We start from the raw sequence: 20,189 nt of genomic DNA, 5'->3' as shown, positions 1-20,189 counted from the left end.
TGTTAAAGGAGCAGCACCATTACACCTTTCCCCCCCACTTTTTTTCAAAAAGCCCATCAATATCCCAAGATGGCTTCATTTTAAAAACCTCTTAATCTTGTTAGTACACTACAATGCATATACATTGACTATAGTCATGCCAACAAGCACTAGTACATTCTATTTCAGTTTGTTTATTCCTGCCACTGAATGCCTCTGCTTCTCATCCAAGTCTCGACAATTTTTCAGCAATCATGTTTTCTCATCCTGTCACATGCACAATTTTCAAATTGAATGCTAGGCAGCATCAGGAGGTGCAGAAGTCGACGTTTCGAGTGTAACCCTTCTTCAGAGCTGGCGGGTGTGGGGGAGCTGCAGATAAAGAGGGAGGTGGGGCAGGGTGCTGAAGCAGGGACAGGTGAAGACAGGTTGAGATTATGACCTGGTTGGTCAATGGGGGAAATGAATCTGGTTGGTGGGAAGGGCCAGTGGAAAGGAGGAGGAGGGCTGAGAAGGGAGTCAGAGGATGGGGAAGGTGGTTATTTGAAATTGGAGAACTCAAAGATAGTAGTGGCAAGTTGGACGCGGAGTCTGAGGAGAAAGGGGCCGTGCTAAATTAATATTTTTCGTCAGTATTCACACTGAAAAAAAGACAATGTTGTCAAGGAGAATACTGAGATGCAGGCTACTAGACTACACTGGTTTGAAGTTCACAAGGAGGAGGTGATAGCAATTCTGGAAAGCGTGAAAATAGATAGGTCCCTGGGCCAGATAGGATTTAATCTCAGATTCTGTGGGAAGGAGATTGCAGAGCCTTTAGCTTTGATCTTTGTCATCATTGTATCCAGGAATAGTGCCTGAAGCAAATGATGCCCCCTTGTCCAAGAAGGGATGTAGAGCCAGCCCAGGTAATTGTATACCAGGGAGGCTTACTTCGGTTGTGGGTACAGTGTTGCAAAAGGTTGTAAGAAAGAGGATTTATAATCATCTAGAGAGGAATAAGTTGATTAGGGATAGTCAACACAGTTTTGTAAAGGATAGGTCATGCCTCATAAACCCTATTGAGCACTTTGGGATGGTGACCAAACAAGTGGATGAGGGTAAAGCAATTGATGTGATGTATGTGAGTTTCAGTAAGGCATTTGATAAGATTCCCCTCGGTAAGGTATTGCTCAAATTGTGGAGGCATGGGATTGAGGGTGATTTAGTGGTTTGGATCAGATATTGGTTAGCTGAAAGAAGACAGAGTGGTGGTTGATGGGAAATGTTTATCCTGGAGTTCAGTAACTGGTGGGATCTGTTGTGGGGCCACTGTTGTTTGTCATTTTTATAAATGATCTGGATGAGGGCGTAGAAGGATGGGTTAACAAATTTGCAGATGACACTAAGGTCGATGGAGTTATGGATAATGCTGACGGATGTTGCATGTTACAGAGGGACATAGATAGCTGCACAGGTGGACTGAAGTGGCAAATGGTGTTTAATGTGGAAAAGTGTGAGGTGATTAACTTTGGAAGGAGCAACAGGAATAAAGATTATGGGCTAATTGTAAGATTCTTGGTAATGTAGATGAGCAGAGAGATTTCAGTGTCCATGTACATAGGTCCTTGAAAGTTGCCACCCAGGTTGATAGAGTTGCGAAGAAAGCATTGCTCTTAATGTTAGAGGAATTGGTTTTGGAGCCACGATATCATGCTGCATCTGTCCAAAACTCTGGAGCGGCCACACTTGGAGTATTGAGTGCAGTTGTGGTCACAGCATTATAGGAAGGATGTGGAAGCTTTGGAAAGGGTTCAGAGGCGATTTGCTAGGATGTAGCCGGGTATGGAGGGAAGGTCTTTTGATGAATGTTTGAGAGACTTGTGGCTGTTTTTGTTAGAGAGAAGTAGTTTGAGAGGTGACTTAATTGAGACATTCAAGATAATCAGATTTGGAGATGCCGGTGTTGGACTGGGGTGTACAAAGTTAAAAATCACACAACACCAGGTTATGGTCAAACAGGTTTAATTGGAAGCGCACTAGCTTTCGGAGCGACGCTCAGGTCTATCACCTGATGAAGGAGCGTCACTCCGAAAGCTAGTGTGCTTCCAATTAAACTGTTGGACTATAACCTGATGTTGTATGATTTTTAAGATAATCAGAGGGTTAGATAGAATGGACAATGAGAGCCTTTTTCCTCGCATGGTGATGGCTAGTACGAGCGGACATAACTTTAAATTGAGGAGTGATCAATATAGGACAGATGTCAGAGGTAGTTTTTTTACTCATTAGGGGCGTGGGAACGCACTGCCTGCAACAAGAGTAGACTCGCCTACTATAAGGACACTTAAGTGGTCATTGGATAAACATATGGATGAAAATGGAATAGTGTAGATTCGTTCCTTGGCGCAACATCAAGGGCCAAAGGGTCTGTAATGCACTGTGATGTTCGATATTTCTTATATTATCCATTATGCCATGAACTCTTATTCTGCATAGTAACCCTTTTTGTGGCACTTCATGAAACGCTTTCTGGAAATCGAAGTACTGTATGTACACCAGTTCCCTTTATCAATATTTTGCTTCATTTAAGCAAAATTCAAATTATTCAATATTTTTGTTTCATAAAACTATTAAGATTTTCAAAGTGCCCTACTATAATCTCCTTAATAGATTTCAGCATTTTTACTATGACAGAAATTTGGCAAACCATCCTATAAGTTTCTAATTCACTTCAGCGAGCTCTCTTTAAAGCGATCATAATTGCTGCTTTTAAAGCCTTCATATTCAATCCACTCTGCTCTTCCTCAAACTGTGACTTAACCATGTTGTGAACACTGCAATCTATGGGTGTCTTCACTGTGAGGTAGTTAAATATATTTAATTTTAAGGTTCTGGGAAATTTGGCCTGGAGTTACTGTACAATTTCTAGCTTCTGACCTGCTCTTGTAGTCAAAAGTATTCGCAGTGCAACCTCGTTTATCTGAAGGAGACGGACGGAGAGTATTTCGTTTAGATAACTGTTCATTCGGATAACTGATCTGACCGTAAAACAAGCAGTACTTTGAGTGCTGGTTATCAAATATGTCTCGGTTTTCCGGCAATGCACGCCATAATGCCGGTTAACTGATAACTGAATGCTAAGTTTCCCAGCGCCTTTTTTACGGGACCTTGAGATCTTGTTCAGATAATTGATGTTTGTATAATAGAGGTTGTACTATATACGGCTATAATGTCTAATGTTTAGTAAGTGGTAACCCCAGGAAATTGATAGTGTGGTATTCAGTGATTATAATGCTGTTGAATGTTCAGGGAAGGTGAATAATAAAAAATCTGGAAAGCCTCCACCTTGTCATGTATTTTACTTCAGCCTGGGCAACAAATGGGGCTTAAAAATTTGGTGAGTGAGTGGAGAAAAAGTACCTAAAATTCTTTCTTTTCATTCCTGTCAGTGACTCATACTACAAAGCGCAGTAATTTGCATGTTGGATGAGGGGACAAAAAGATGCTGTACACCAAATTACTAACACTCACTATGTGCCTTCACCATGAGGCATAATGCGTGTTTCAAAACCAAAGAAAGAAAAGCATGTATTTATATATCACTTTATGATAATTGGAATCGCAAAGATCTTGAGCCACAGGAATAATTATTTTACTGCTCAGACTGTTGTAATGAAGGAAATGCAGCAGTCAACTTGAACAGAGCAAACTCCCAGTCACAGCTATACGATGATGGTGATGATCAGATAATCTTGTTGATTGACGAATAAAAATATCAGCAATGCCATGTATGATGACTCTGCTCCTCAGAATAAGATCTTGTATCTGCTCAAACAGCAAATGGTGATGAGTTTATATCTCGTCTGAAGCAGCATTTTCAACAATGCAATCCATCCTCCATATTACACTTGAGTGTCAGCCTTGACCTTTAATGCTCAAACCTTTGCGTAGATCTTGAACCTTGTGATTCCAATGCAAGAGTGCCCCCACAACTGATCAAAACTGTTGATGGAGCCACATCTGAGCTAACAGAAGCTTCAGGGCATGGGAACTGCAAAAATACGAATTGAGGGAAATGCAAAGCTCTAGTTAACTTGAATATTCTCTTCTCAGGACTACTGTATTTGCTAATGGCTCTCTGCTCCTTACCAATGTGAAACCTCGCAGCTTTGGTGTGTACAAATGTGTTGGTCGGGGTCCAAGAGGGAAGCCCACTGTGCTAGAAGCTGCACTACGAATGGCAGGTAAGAATGAAATATACTGTAAAAATTTAAATTTTAACCATTTTGTTCACATGTTCTGTGAAGACAGTGGTAAAGATAAAACAATGCTCAAAAGAAACAACTGTTTGATTTCTTGTTCATCCTTTCCACTCTCCTGTCTCCAATAATTTGTTGGAGGAAGGGTCTTCTGGATATAACTGAATTGAAGTTAACTGCAGCTTTTGAGGGAAGTTTCAGTTAACTATTTAAATAGATGAAGATAAAGAACAATACAATCTTAGTGTTTGACTATTCTAATGAAAACCAAGTGAGTCTCCATGGGTCACATGATCAGTTTCTGCTGCTTTAAAACTCCTCACAATTGAACTGTTGCATCTTAGGATATATCATGCTCCTGCAGTTGATTCTGTTCTGAATCAAATACTTTGAGCTTTGGAGAGGGTTTAAAACATAATAGTGATGATGTGCTTTTGTATGGTGAAATGTAAAATGTTCAACAGCAAAGACAAGGCAGTGTGCAGTGTCAGAATACAGGTAATAATAACCAGAATGTGACAGAGTAAGGGCTAAATTATACTTAAGAGTGCACCAGCAAGTAAGGTCAGAGTTGGGAAAATGGTATAAAGGCTAAATGAAGAGATCTTAGTGAATCATGTCAAACTAAAAGAAAAGATGTACATTGCTCTGAAGGTTCATGGTATGTCAGAAATTTGGAAAATTTTTGAATGTTGCAAAGAATGCTTAAAAACCTAATAAACATGAGGAACATAGAATATGAGAGTCAACTAAAAAGAAATGTGTAAACAAGCAGCTCATGTTCCTGCAAAAATAGCTAAAGGAAGCTTTCGATGTGCCTGGGAACAGTGGAGACTTTAACTCGTATCATGTATCTGTCGTCTTGGTTGAAGAATGGGGACAAAAGGCTAGGACCCATGGTCCCCCTAATTATTTTCTCTGGTGTGCAGACCTCAGAGTTTTGTGCATGGCAGTGACTTGTGGAAGCAAAAGCCGATGTGTTGGCACACTGATGCATAGAATCTGAGGCATATGACCTTACAGTGAATATGAGCTTACAGCGAATATTGCCAAGAATATTTTCAAAGTCAGACAGGAACAAGCCAGGCATGAATTGAGCGAGGCACAACTTCAGATCAATCTCTGTCAACTCTTCATTACAAACATCAGAGACTTTATCTGAAAACCAGATGGTTCCGAGGCTTTCAGAAAAACAATTTCTGATCTATAGTACTTGTAGATCAGTGTTCACTAAATTGCTTGACTTCTCAGCTGCTTGAAGATCCCATGCACATTGATCAATGTGTCAAGGTATTGACATCCACATGTGGATGTCACTGCCATATACAGACCTTTTGATCCCTGCAAAACAGGAAATAAGTGGGAATGTGGTTTTAGATTTGTCTTTTTTCACACTTTTTTTATTTTGTACTCTAAACCTATTTGCTCTTAGCTCATTTTTCCCTCTGCCTTCAACTTTTTTGCTATCGTCCATTTCAAAAGTTTCCCTCATTCTTGTCTGCACTCAGGTTCTCATCCCCCTGCCAATGTACTTTAAGTCCTCCTCTTAGTGCTGATGGATACCATTTCAAAAATATTGGTACTAGATCTCGTGGGGTAGAACAAGTCCAGCTTGTTCTCTATATTTGCTCCCGGATCCTAAAGAATCTAATCCTTCCCTCCTATGCTGCCTTTTTAATATTTCTTTTGTACCCCTTTTCTGCTTCCAAGTCCTTGACTGACTCTCTTTACTCATATTATTGGCCCCCAAAGAGTCACTGAAAATAGGGGAGCAAATATGTAGAGAGGTCACAGAGGTGTGTAAGAGTAGTAATTGGCTAATTATTCTTGGGGATTTCAACTTTCCCAACATAAATTGGGACAGTCTTGGTGTTAAGGGTTTGAAGGGACGGATTTCTTAAATTGCATCCTGGAGACTTTTTGACTCTATTTGCATATGGCACAGTGCTGGATCTGTTTCTGGGGCAAGAAGCCGGACAAGTATTCGGTGTGGCAGTGGGGGACCATTTAGTTGATAGTGACCACAGCACAACACAGTTCGAATTTGTTCTGGACAAGGAAAAAGATGGCCTGCAAAAGATGGCTTTGGACTTGGGGAAGGCAAATTTTATTAAAATAAAGCAGGATCTGGCCACAGTAGACTGGGCACAGCTCCTTGCAGGTAAATCTACAGTGGAGTAATGGTGGATATTCAGAAAAGAACTGGGGGAGTACAGATCCATTATGTACCCTTTAGAGGGAAGTAAAGGAAAACTAAGCTCAGAGAACCCTGGATGTCTAAGACAGTTCAGGATTGGATTAAGAAGAGTAAGGCTTTTAGCAAGTCTGGTCGGAGCAATTCAGCTGTTCCCCTGGAATCATACAAACCCTACAGTGTGGAAACGTGCTATTTGGCTCAACTGTTCCACACTGACCCCCTGCAATGTATCCCACCCAAACACATCCCTCTATCCTGTCCTTGTAACCCTGCATTTCCCATGGCTAATCCACTTAACCTGTACGTCCAATTAACACTATGGGCAATTAAGCATAGCCAATCATCCAACTTGCACATTTTTAGATTCTAAGAGGAAACTGGAGCACCCAGTGGAAATCCACGCAGACATGGAGAGAATGTGTACACACAGTCGCCCAAGGTGGAATTGATCCTGGGTCCCTTGCGCTGTGAGGCAGCAGTGCAAACTAATGATCCGTCATGCTGCCCCCAGAGGAAAACTAGAAGTGCAAGAGGGAACTTAAGAAAACAGTTAGAAGAGCAAGGCGGCATGAAAAAAGACTTGCAAACAGAATTAGAAAAAATCCTGACATACTTTAGAAATACATTAAAGGGAAAAGCTTAACCAGGGAAAGAGTAGGGCATTTGAGGCCAAGAGGGCAACCTGTGTGTGCAGCTACAGGATGTTGGAAGGGTCTTGAATGAATACTTCTGTTTGGTCATTATTCTAAAGGATGTTGGTAAAGAATTCAGGAAAAGGGACAGTGAGGAACTTGCACAGTTTGACGTCGGAAATAGCCTTCCTGCATCAATTTGGAGCGGCCCAATTCTTATCTTTGTCTCTCGTTTGTTTTTTACATATTAAAAAAACTTTTACTATCATTTCTAATATTACTGGCTAGCTTACCTTCACATACAATACCTTATTTCTCTCTTTGTTCTCCTCTGTTTGTTTGTTTTTGTAGTCTTCCCAGTCTTCTGATTTTCCAGTGCTCTTGGCCACTTTAGACTCTCTTTTTCTATGATACATTTCCTGACTTCCTTTGTCGGCCACAGTTATCTAATTTCTCTCTGGGTAATCTTTCTTTTCTTTGGAATGAACCTCTATACTGTGTCCTCAATTATACCCAGAAACTCCTGCCATTGTTGCTCTACTGTCTTCCCCAATAGTCTCTGCTTACAGTCAGTTTTCATCAGTTCTTCTCTCATACCCCTGTAATTACCTTTATTTAACTGTAACACCATTACATCTGATTTTGCCTTCTCTATTTAAAACTGCAGACTGAACTCTACCATGCAATGATCGCTGCTTCCTAAGTGTTCCCTGACTTTAAGATCTTTTATAAAATCTGGCTCGTTACATAGCACTAAGTCTAGAATAGCCTGCTCCCTTGTGGGCTCCATCACAAGCTGTTCCAAAAAGCCAATCCTGTAAGCATTCCATGAATTCCCTTTCTTTGGATCCACCAACAACATAATTCACCCAGTCCATTTGCACATTGAAGTCCCCCATGATCACCATGACATTAACTTTCTGACATGTTGTATTTAATTCCCTGTACATATTGCACTCCTGATCCTGACCACTGCTGGGAGGTCTGTACATAACTCTTATGGTTTTTTGTCTCTGTGGTTCCTCAACTCGACCCACACAGACTCCACATCATCTGACCATGTGTCATTCAGTGCCATAGATTTAATTTCATTCTCAACTAACAAGGCAACACTGTCCCATGTGCCCACCTCCTTGTCTTTTCGATAGGCTTCACTAATGTCCTGTACAACTTCAACATGATGTCCCACCACCTATACTCAAAAAAACTGAACAATGAAGACAAGTGTGCTGAATGCCTTCTGAACCACCCTGTCTACCTGTGATGCAGATTTCAAAGAATTATGTACCTGAACTCCTAGGTCTCTCTGTTCTACAAGTTTTGCCCTTGTTTATTTTTCTGAAATGCATTATCTCACATTTATTGATTCTGGCCAGCTCAATCAGACATGTTGCTGCCAATCCACCCTTGATGGGTGTTGAAATCCCCCAGTCCTTCCCAAACTCCCTGCTTCTTCCAAGTGTTGCTCACCAGTTGAGGGATCTCGTGTATGTGGAAATCAACAGGAGTTTTCATGCAACTTCAATTTATAGAACTCCCAGGGCAGCTCCCTCCCAACTGTCTTCCACTGTGCCATTACCTCTAATGGGTTTGTTTTACTGATGGGGCAGGATATATTCGAGAATGGTAACATAGTGTCTGATAGGTTCGACAGGACTGTTTTTGCCAGTGCCTAAGTCGATGCAGGTAGTCCGTCTGATTTTATTTCTTTGTTTAAACTCAGTGATTTGGTCCAACAGAGTGGCTTCCTAGGCAGTCACATTGCCAAGTGTCTGGAGTCACATGTAGACCAGACCAGATAAGGATGATGATTTCCTTTTCTGAAGGGCATGTGTGAACCAGATGGGTTTTTCAAACAATTGGCTTCATGATCATCGGTAAATTCTTAATCCCAGGTATTTTTATTGAATTCAAATTCCACACCCACTATGGTGGATTTCAAACCCAAGTAGCTAGAATATTTAGTTGAGTTCTGGATTAATGGTCTAGCGATAATGCCATTAGGCTATCACTTTTCCATTGAGCTGAGCATCTTTCATATTGGTATGGCACTAGAGTTATTAGGACAGGTGTTCTTCTCAAAAGGATATCAGTGATAGTACTCCATGTTTACATTATACACCAGAGGGAAATTGAAATAGTTCATCATACTGGTTATTTGTCGAATCAGAAAATAAACAGACCATTTATTATGGAATCTCGGATAGTAATCTTGTTCTTTTTCTTAATCCAGTACATTTTACAAAGTTTGTGGAATCTTCAAAGGAAAGCCAGCTAAAATGACTAGTGAAAGTGCCAAAAAACCAATGTTAGGCTCCTTCAGCCATGTAGAATGCATGTTTATTTGTAAGTTTTTGTTGTCTTTGAAAGTGTTTTAAGTGTTAATAAGGGAGTTTTTCATCACTCGGGATGAAATAAAACATAATTTCTTAAACCACTCATTTTAGAAGCTTCATCATGCAAATGATACTTAACACAATTAATTAATACAGCAAAGGGTTGTCTTGAACAAGTAAAAATAGAGCTGGAAATATTGGTGCGATTATCTATTGACTATAAAAAGCAAATGGATGTTGAGTTACTGAAAAGTTTTTTGTGGTATCAGGAGTGCTGTTTTGAATAGTAGTTTTCTATGAATATTAACATACAGCCAGCCATAAGGATGCGGGGAAAGTTAGATTTAAAAAGTGACAACAAACTATGGAGCTGCATGTGAAACCATCTTTCTTTTTAATTTAGAAATTGATGATATCCAGATGTTCAATCCAAAGATTTTCATCGAAAATACTACTCAGCATGTTAAATGTCCACCACCTAGAGGGCTGCCTCCTCCAGTTGTGACATGGTATAGAGATGGTGCACAAGTTCCAACTGAAGGGCGTGTCTACCAAGCAGGAAATGAGTTGATCTTCACGGACACCGCAGAAGAGGATTCTGGGATTTATACCTGCCATGCTAGAAATAAAGCTGGAGAGAAGACCAGGGAGCTGAGCGTCACTGTGGCAAGTAAGGAACAATTTGATTTACAAAGAACAAAGAAAGTTTACAGCACAGGAACAGGCCCTTCGGTCCTCTAAGCCTGAACCGATCCAAATCTACAGTCAAAACCTGCCACCCAATTCATAAGCATCTGTATCTCTCTGCTCCCCACCTCCTCATGCATCTGTCCAGATGCATCTTAAATGAATCTACCATGCCTGCCTCTTCCACCTCTGTGGGAAACGCGTTCCAGACGCCCACCACCCTCTGTGTGAAATACTTGCTGCGTGTAGCCCTCTTAAACTTTCCACCTCTCACCTTGAAAGTGTGACCTCTTGTTATTGAATCCTTCACCCTGGGAAAAAGCTTGTCTCTGTCCACCCCTTCTATACCCTTCATGATTTTGTAAACCTCAATCAGGTACCCCCTCAATCTCCTTTTTCCTAATGAAAATAAACCTAACCTACTCAACCTCTCTTCATAGCTAGCACTTTCCATACCAGGCAACATCCTCGTAAACCTTCTCTGCACCCTCTCCAAAGTGTCCACATCCTTTTGGTAATGTGGCGACACAGTATTCTAAATGTGGCCGAACCAATGTCTTGTACAATTTTAACATGACCTGCCAGCTCTTATACTCAATACACTGTCCAATGAAGGCAAGCATACTATATGCCTTTTTGTCCATTCTATCCAACTGTGCAGCAAACTTTTAGGTACAGTGGACCTGCACTCCCAGATCTCTCTGCTCATCACCTTTTCCCAAGGCTCTTCCGTTCATTGTGTAATTTGCTCTAGAATTAGTCTTGCCTAAATGCATCACCTCACATTTGTCTGGATTGAAAACCATCTGCCACTTTTCCACCCAACTCTCCAGTCTATCTATACCCTCTGACAGTCCCTTATGCTTTCTGCTACTCCACCAATCTTTGTGTCATCTGCAAACTTGCTGATCCTACCAGCAGTGCCTTTTCCAGATCATTTATGTATATTACAAACAACAGTGGCCCCAACACTGATCCCTGTGGAACACCACTGGTCACCTTTCTCTATTTCGAGAAACTCCCTTCAACTACTAACTTCTGTCTCCTGTTGCTCAACCAGTTCTTTATCCACCTAGCTAGAACACCCTGCACACCATGTGACTTCACTTTCTCCAGTAGTCTACCACAGGGAACCTTATTGAACACCTTGCTAAAGTCCATGTATGTGACATCAACAGCTCTTCCTTCATCCATCAACTTGATCTCCCCTGAACAAAACCATATTGCCTATCACTGATAAGCCCATTATTTTCTAAATCTAAATAGATCCTATCCCTCAGTACCCTCTCTAGCAACTTTCCCACCACTGACGTCAGGCTCACTGGTCTGTAGTTACCCGGAATATCCCTACAACCCTTTTTGTACAGGGGGGACAACGTGAACAACCTTCCAATACTCCGATACCTCACCTGTACTTAAGGATGCCACAAAGGTATCTGTCAGGGCCCCAGCTATTTCCTCTCTCACCTCCCGCAGCAACCTAGGATAGATCCCATCCGGTCCTGGGATTTGTTCACCTCAATAACCTCTAGTCTACCCAACAAATCTTCCCTACTTATGTCAACATGATCCAGACTAATCAAACTTCTATCTCTAATCTCAACATTCATCATGTTCCTCTCCTTAGTTAACACTGATGCAAAGTAAACATTGAGAATCTCACCTATTCTCTCAGGTTTGACACACAGCCTTCCTTCATTATCCTTTAGTGGACCAATTCTTTCTTTAGTTTCCCGCTTGCTTCTTATATAAGAATAAAATGCTTTGGGATTCTCCTTTAATTCTGCTCACTAAAGTTATTTCATGACCCCTTTTAGCCAGCTTGATTCCTAGTTTAAGACTTGTCCTACTCATCCGATATTCCTTCAGAACTCGTTCTGTTCTTAGCTGCCTAGACCTTGTGAACACTTCCCTTTTACTCTTGGCTAGTCATACAATTTCTCCCATCATCCACAGTTCACGAATCTTGCCCTTCCTATCCTTTGTCTTCAATTGGACATGCCTATCCTACACTATCTTTAACCTATCTTAGAAAGCCTCCCATATATTAAGTGTGGTCCTCCCTTTAAATAGCTGTGTCCAATCAACATTTCCGAGCTCCCGCCTAATTTTGATATAATTGGCCATGGTCCAGTTTAGTACTCTTCCCTCAGGACCACTCCCATCTTTATCTACGAGTATTCTAAAAATTACAGAATTGTGGTCACTGTTCCCAAAGAAATCCCCACCGCAACTTCTACCACCTGTCCTGGCTCGTTCTCCTGTACCAGGTCCAATATGGCCCCTTCCCTCGTCGGACTATTGACATACTGCTCTAGAAAACTCTCTTGGTCGCTTCTTACAAATTCTACCCCATCCTGACCTCAGTATCCCAGTAATGTGGGGAAAATTAAAATCTCCCATCACCACTGCCCTGTTGCCTCTACATCTTTCCATAATCTGTTTACCTATGCACACTTCATATCCTGAAGAAAGCACTGACAGCCAAGAAATTAGTTTCAAAACAGCAGCATCTGTGCAGAGAAAACAGAGTTAATGTTTCAAATCTGGTGACTCTTCAGCGCAATTCATCAATTATTTTGATTTGTGGTCACTTTTACAATGCAATACGCTGTCAATTTGCACGTGCAATATTCCATTAACTTGAATCTGTTAAAAAGCTATATTGTTTCATGAGATTTTGGTTGCGAGGTGAATACTGACCAGAGGTCTGCAGAAACTATTTTCTGTCAACTCTGATATAATTTGATAACTCCAGTCCTGTGCAATCATGTGTGATTTTAAAAAAATAAGTGCAATAGTTGTGCCTTTCAAGCTACTGGGGCAATAATTGCATTATAGCCAATATAGGCAAGGAAAGTTCACATTTTGCAAATAATGATCTAAATTCTTCAACAGCGTTAATGCTGATTGGCGTTGAAGAAACACACATTATAAGAGTCGACTGTGTATGTTCCACACAAACTTTAGTTGCAGGCTCATCACAGTAGCTGGATACTGGTATGTTCATTAGCACCGCTTTTAGCAGGTTAAAAATGCAGCTAGCAGTCAGCCCTCTCCTCAGTCATTTCAAATGCTGTCGAGAGCAGATAAATTATGTCAGAATCATAGATGTGATATAATGTTGTATCCTAGCTCAATCTTCAACCCTCCTCTACAGATTGTGACCTCAGTTCAATATTCCAAAATATATCGAAGAATTGGTATGACACACCATTTAGGATTTTGAAAAAAATTAATATTGTGTACTTAGAAAAAGGACTACCTAACAATCGTATTGTCAAAGAGCCTTAAGAGATGAGTGACCATAATAGGATAGAATTTTAGATTGTCTGTTTGTAAGTGAGAGTTGCAGAACTTTGGAAGGCACACATTGGTTGTGATAACTTAGGGAAATACAGTAAAAGCCATCAATGTTCTGAGGCAATAGTTTTTGAAGAGTTATTACACGGTTTGCAGTAACTATACCATCTCTCAAGGCGCAAAATCTCAAAGTCAGTCAACCATGGCTAACAAAGTAGGTCAGGATTATATAATATGAAAAGCAAAGGCCTATAAAGTTACCAGAAATAATTCTGAGGATTTATAAAATATAACAAAGCGGGAACAAATAAGTCACAAGGAAAGGGAGGGTAGAATGTGAATGTAATCCAGCAAGAAACAGTAAAACAGACTGTAAAAAATTCTATGAGTAAAAAATGAGGTCTGCAGATGCTGGAGATCACAGCTGAAAATGTGTTGCTGGTCAAAGCACAGCAGGCCAGGCAGCATCTCAGGAATAGGGAATTCGACGTTTCGAGCATAAGCCCTTCATCAGGAATGAGAGAGAGTAGCCAAGCAGGCTAAGATAAAAGGTAGGGAGGAGGGACTTGGGGGAGGGGCGATGGAGGTGGGATAGGTGGAAGGAGGTCACGGTGAGGGTGATCGGCCGGAGTGGGGGGGGGGGCGGAGAGGTCAGGAAGGAGATTGCAGGTTAGGAGGGCGGTGCTGAGTTGAGGGAACCGACTGAGACAAGGTGGGGGGAGGGGAAATGAGGAAACTGGAGAAATCTGAATTCATTCCTTGTGGTTGGAGGGTTCCCAGGCGGAAGATGAGGCGCTCCTCCTCCAGCCGTCGTGTTGTTATGTTCTGCCGGTGGAGGAGTCCAAGGATCTGCATGTCGTCGGTGGAGTGGGAGGGAGAGTTAAAGTGTTGAGCCACGGGGTGGTTGGGTTGGTTGGTCCGGGCGGCCCAGAGGTGTTCTCTGAAGCGTTCCGCAAGTAAGCGGCCTGTCTCCCCAGTATAGAGGAGGCCACACCGGGTGCAGCGGATGCAATAGATGATGTGTGTGGAGGTACAGGTGAACTTGTGGCGGATATTTCACCTGTACCTCCACACACATCATCTATTGCATCCGCTGCACCCGATGTGGCCTCCTCTATATTGGGGAGACAGGCCGCTTACTTGCGGAACGCTTCAGAGAACACCTCTGGGCCGCCCAGACCAACCAACCCAACCACCCCGTGGCTCAACACTTTAACTCTCCCTCCCACTCCACCGAGGACATGCAGGTCCTTGGACTCCTCCACCGGCAGAACATAACAACACGACGGCTGGAGGAGGAGCGCCTCATCTTCCGCCTGGGAACCCTCCAACCACAAGGAATGAATTCAGATTTCTCCAGTTTCCTCATTTCCCCTCCCCCCACCTTGTCTCAGTCGGTTCCCTCAACTCAGCACCGCCCTCCTAACCTGCAATCTCCTTCCTGACCTCTCCGCCCCCACCCCACTCCGGCCTATCACCCTCACCGTGACCTCCTTCCACCTATCCCACCTCCATCGCCCCTCCCCCAAGTCCCTCCTCCCTACCTTTTATCTTAGCCTGCTTGGCTACTCTCTCTCATTCCTGATGAAGGGCTTATGCTCGAAACGTCGAATTCCCTATTCCTGAGATGCTGCCTGGCCTGCTGTGCTTTGACCAGCAACACATTTTCAGCTGTAAAAAATTCTATAGTAACATCAGATATTTGGCTAAAATAAATGTGTGTCCGTTACAGGCAAAGTCCTGTGAATTTAAAATGGGAAATAAAGAAATGGCAAAGAATGTTTGTGTCTGTTTTTGTGTTTGCCTCAGCAAACCAAGACACCAATGCGGCATTGTGGCTCAGTGGTTAGCGCTGCTGCCTCTCAGCACCAGGGACCCGGGTTCGATTCCAGCTTTGAACGGCTGTCTGTGTGGAGTTTGCACCTTCTCCCCATGTCTGCGTGGGTTTCTTTTGGGTGCTCGGGTATCTTCCCACAATAACAAAAATGTGCAGGTTAGGTGAATTGGCCATGCTAAATTGCCCATAGCATTCAAGAAGATATAGGTTAGGCACATTAGTCAGGGGAAAATATAGAGTAATGGGGTATGTGTTTGGATAGGATACTCTTTGGAGGGTCGGTATGGACTTGTTGGGCTGAAGGGACTGATTCCATACTGTTAGGATTCTATAATATTTCTATAAAAAGCCTCCTAATACTACATATGTATCCAGGTGACTAGGAAAAATAAGGAATTGAAAGACATTGGTTGAATAACTACTGTTGGCATAGTAGCTCAGCAGTTAGCACTGCTTTCTCCCCACTCCCATCCCCCCACTCCTTTATCTCTCCATTCTGCAGGCACCCTGTCTCTATTCCTGATGAAGGGCTTTTGCCTGAAACGTCGATTTTCCTGCTCCTCGGATGCTGCCTGACCTGCTGTGCTTTTCCAGCACCACTCTAACTTAGCACTGCTGCCTCATCTGGGTTCGATTTCACTCTTGGGTGACAGTGTGGAGTTTACATTTTTAACCGTCCATGAGATTTTCGCCTGGGTGCTTTGGTCTCCTTCCATAGTCCAAAAGGTGTGCAGGTTAGGTGGATTGACCATGCTAACATTGCCCGTTGTGTCCAGGGATGTGTAGGCTAGGTGGTTTAGCCCTGGGAAATGCAGGGTTACAGCCATAGGGTACTGATCTATAAGTAACAGTCATTTGTCTCCTTGCCTTTTTGAGTAAAGATGTTAGATTGGCAGTTCTATTTTCTGATTCTGAGTATTCTTGGAACATTGCTACCAATTTATTCAGTATCATCATATCTATTATTCTTAATATTCTAAGAGACATGTTGGTCTTCAGCTCCATTAGTTTCCAAGAGTGTGGTGCCATTCAGGCAGCATCCGAGGAGCAGGAGAGTCGATGTTTTGAACATAAGCTCTTTCATCAGGAATCCTGATGAAGAACGTTGACTCTCCTGCTCCTCGGATGCTGCCTGACTAACTGTGCTTTTCCAGCACCATACTCTTCAACTCTGATCGCCTGCATCTGCAGTTCTCACTTTCTCCTAGCTCCATTAGTTTCCCTACTACTTTTTCTCATGTGCTATTACTGTACTTATTTTCTCTTCTCATTTTTCCCCTTAATTATTTTGCATATTTGGAATGCTATTAGCATTTTCTACTGTGAAGACTGTTGCAGAGCCTTTATTCAATTCCTCTGCCATTTGCTAATTCACTGTTCGTATTCCCCAGCATCATTGACTAACCGGCCTATATTCACTTCGGCTTCTCGCTTCCTTTTTATACATTTACAGAGACTGTTGCTGTCTGTCTTGATATTACTTGCCCGTTTACCTTCAAACTTTATTTTTTTCCTGCTTACAATTCCTTTGGTTGCCATTTCTTGTTTTTAAAACTTGCTCGATCCTCTGCCTTATCATTAGTCTTTGCCGTATTGTATGTTTTTTTGTTTCAACTTGATCTATCCTTAACTTCCTGGCTAACCATAGTCATCCTCATTCCTCTTCACACAAAGGTATCCATGTTCCTCAACAGTCTTTTCTGTCAACTACTTTCCCAGTCCACTCCTGTTAGTTCTGCTTAATACCTTTGTAATTGTCCTTAAGTGCAGCAGAGTTGTTTCCAACCCAATTTTCCCTCCCTCACCTTCTCAGCGTAATGTGATATATTTTGGAAGGGAAAAAAACAGACAAACAATGTGTGGGGTATAATTCTAAAGTGGGCGCAGGAACCTAATGGCCTGGGTGAATTTGTGTGCAAAACGTTAAAAGTGGAAGAATGGAGATATCAGTTAATAAAGCATGCAGCATTCTGGGCTTTATTAATAGGAGGATAGATTACCAGAGCAAGGAAGTCATGTCGAATTTGTAGAAGATGTTTTATAGATTCCAGTTGGGAAGTTGTATATCGTTCTGGGTGCCAAACTATTTGTATCCCAGACTGCTGAAGGAGGCAAGGGAGGAAATTACAGGGACTCTGACCAAACTTTTAATTCCTTTCTGACCATAACTGAGCTGCCAGAAGACTGGAGGACAGCTAATATGGTGGTAGAGGTTAAGCAGGACATTACAGGCCAGTGAGTGCACTATCAGTGGTGCGGAAACCAGTATAGAAAATTCTGAAAGGGAGAATTAATCTCCACTTGGAGGAGCAAGGTTTGATCAGGGTTTGTTGGAGATCATGCCCAACAAATTTGATTGAATTTTTCAAAGAGATTTTTTTCAGGTATATTGATGAAAGTGGTGAAGTTTATATAGTTTATATGGATTTTAGCAAAGTGTTTTACAAGGTCACACATGGAGATAAATAAAGAATGTAAAAGTACATGGAATTCGAGTTAACTTGGCACCATAGATCCAAAATTAGCATTATGGGAGAAGTCAACATGAAGTGGAAAATAGCTGTTTTGTGTGATGCAAGGCTGGTGTCAGTGACTTATCACAGGAATTGGTGTTGGGTTCCTTTATTGTCTGTGATGTATTGAAATGATATAGAGAAAAATATGGGGTGGGATGATAAGTTAGTTTAGGCAAAAGTGAGGTTTGCAGTGCTGGAAACCAGAGTTTAGATAGAGTGGTGCTGGAAAAGCACAGCGGGTTAGGCAGCATCTGAGGAGCAGAAAAATCGATGTTTCGGACATTCCTGATGAAGGGTTTTTGCCCGAAACATCCATTTTCCTGCTCCTCGGATGCTGCCTGACCTGATCAGTTAGTTTGCAGATGACACGGTGTTTGGCTGGGTAGTTAATTGTGAGGAAGCTCTGGAAGGGTTTGTTAAATGGGCAGATAAAGAAATAAGGTAAAAACAATGACTGCAGATGCTGGAAACCAGATTTTGGATTAGTGGTGCTGGAAGAGCACAGCAGTTAAGGCAGCATCTGAGCAGCAGCAAAATCAACATTTCGGGCAAAAGCCCTTCATCAGGAATAAAGGCAGAGAGCCTAAAGCGTGGAGAGGTAAGCTAGAGGAGGGTGGGGTATGGAGAAAGTAGCATGGACTACAATAGATGAGTGGGGGAGGGGATGAAAGTGGTAGGTCAGAGAGGAGGGTGGAGTGGATAGGTGGAAAAGAAGATAGGCAGGTAGGACAAGTCATGGGGACATTGCTGAGCTGGAAGTTTGGAACTAAGGTGAGGTGGGAGAAGAGGAAATGAGGAAACTGTTGAAGTCCACATTGATGCCCTGGGTTGAAGTGTTCTGAGGTGGAAGATGTCCCTCCCATCCTGGCACCTTCACCTGCCAACACAGGAACTGCAAAACCTACGCCCACACCTCCTCCCTCAACTCCATCCAAGGCCCTAAAGGAGCCGTCCACATCCATCAAAGTTTTACCTGCACAATCACTAATATCATTTATTGCATTTGTTGCTCCCGATGCAGTCTCCTCTATATTGGGGAAACTGGACGCCTCCTAGCAGAGCGCTTTAGGGAACATCTCCAGGACACCCGCACCAATCAACCACACCACCCCGTGGCCCAACATTTCAATTCCCCCTCCCACTATGCCGAGGACATGGAGGTCCTGGGCCTCCTTCACCGCCGCTCCCTCACCACCAGATGCCTGGAGGAAGAATGCCTCATCTTCCGCCTTGGAACACTTCACTCCACCCTCCTCCCTGACTATCACCTTCATCCCCTCCCCCACTCACCTATTGTACTCCATGCTACTTTCTCCCCACCCCACCCTCCTCTAGCTTATCTCTCCACGCTTCAGGCTCTCTGCCTTTATTCCTGATGAAGGGATTTTGCCCGAAACGTCGATTTTGCTGCTCCTCAGATGCTGCCTGAACTGCTGTGCTCTTCCAGCACCAGTAATCCAAGATAAAGAAGTAACAAGAGAAGGGAGTACTTGAATGACAGGACACAAGGAAGCTCAGAGGGATCTTGGGATGTTTGTCCACAGATCTCTGAAGGCAGCATGAAAGGTTAATAATGTGGTTAAGAAGGCTGATTGTGTACTTATTTTGACCAGTTGTGGCATAGATTATAGAGGCAGGGAGATTGTACAAGAAGTTGGTTAGACCACAGCTGGGAGTAATATGTGTAATTCTGGTCACTGCATTATTGGAAGACTGTGATTGCATTGCAGGGGGTACAGATGAGATCCACCAGAATATTGCATGTGTTGGAGCATGTTGGCCAAGAAGTAAGCTGGATAGGCTTGGGTTGTTTTCTTCGGAATAATGGTGGCTGAGGGATATCTGATTGAGGTGTATAAGATCATGAGAGACATAGACAGGATGGATAGGAAGCAGCTGTTCCCCTTAATTCAAGGATCAGTCCCATGGGGCATAATTTTAAGGTGGAAGTTAAGAGATTTAGAGGGGATTTAAGGTAAAAAAGATAATTTCACCCAGAAGGTGATGGAAATTCAGAAGGTACTGGGTGGGCAATAGAGATGAGAAACTTGATAATCTTTAAAAGTTAGTTGGATGAGCATTTAAAATGTCATAACAGGCCATGTACTGGAAAGTGGGACAAGCGTAGATAGATTGGCACAGATTCAATGAACCAGAAGGTCTGTTGTGTTATGTAAGACTATGACTATAGGAACAATGTGAAGCGATTGGAGAGAGTGCAGAAGAGGTTTACAAGAATAGTTCCATTGCTGAGAAATTTCAATTATAAGGATGGATTGGAGAGGTTAGAGCTGCTCTCCTTCGAGAGAAGAAGGCTTGGTGGAAATCTGATTGAAGTTGGCAAAATCTTGAGAAGCTGGATAGGGTAGATCAGGAGAAAACTTCTCACTTTTAAAAAGATCAAGATCAAGATGGTATAGATTTAAAGCTGTTTACAAAAGCAACACTTGTGGATTGAGGA

The 20,189-nt window shown here is 42.4% G+C and overlaps 1 protein-coding gene across 3 annotated transcripts in view; it reads left to right on the top strand.

The window, feature by feature from the left end:
- Nucleotides 1–20,189, top strand: part of LOC132830470 (inactive tyrosine-protein kinase 7-like) — a 261,952-nt gene that overhangs the window by 145,820 nt on the left and 95,943 nt on the right. For all 3 annotated transcript variants that reach the window (XM_060848217.1, XM_060848226.1, XM_060848235.1), the window contains 2 exons: nt 4,075–4,205; nt 9,789–10,055. In XM_060848217.1, the coding sequence (XP_060704200.1) occupies nt 4,075–4,205; nt 9,789–10,055 (398 nt within the window). The remainder of the gene's footprint in view (nt 1–4,074; nt 4,206–9,788; nt 10,056–20,189) is intronic.

This window comes from Hemiscyllium ocellatum, chromosome 3 (genome assembly GCF_020745735.1).
Source record: "Hemiscyllium ocellatum isolate sHemOce1 chromosome 3, sHemOce1.pat.X.cur, whole genome shotgun sequence".
Taxonomy (NCBI): domain Eukaryota; kingdom Metazoa; phylum Chordata; class Chondrichthyes; order Orectolobiformes; family Hemiscylliidae; genus Hemiscyllium; species Hemiscyllium ocellatum.
The sequence above is the reverse complement of the archived record's forward strand: the minus strand, read 5'-3'. Positions and strand labels throughout refer to the sequence as shown.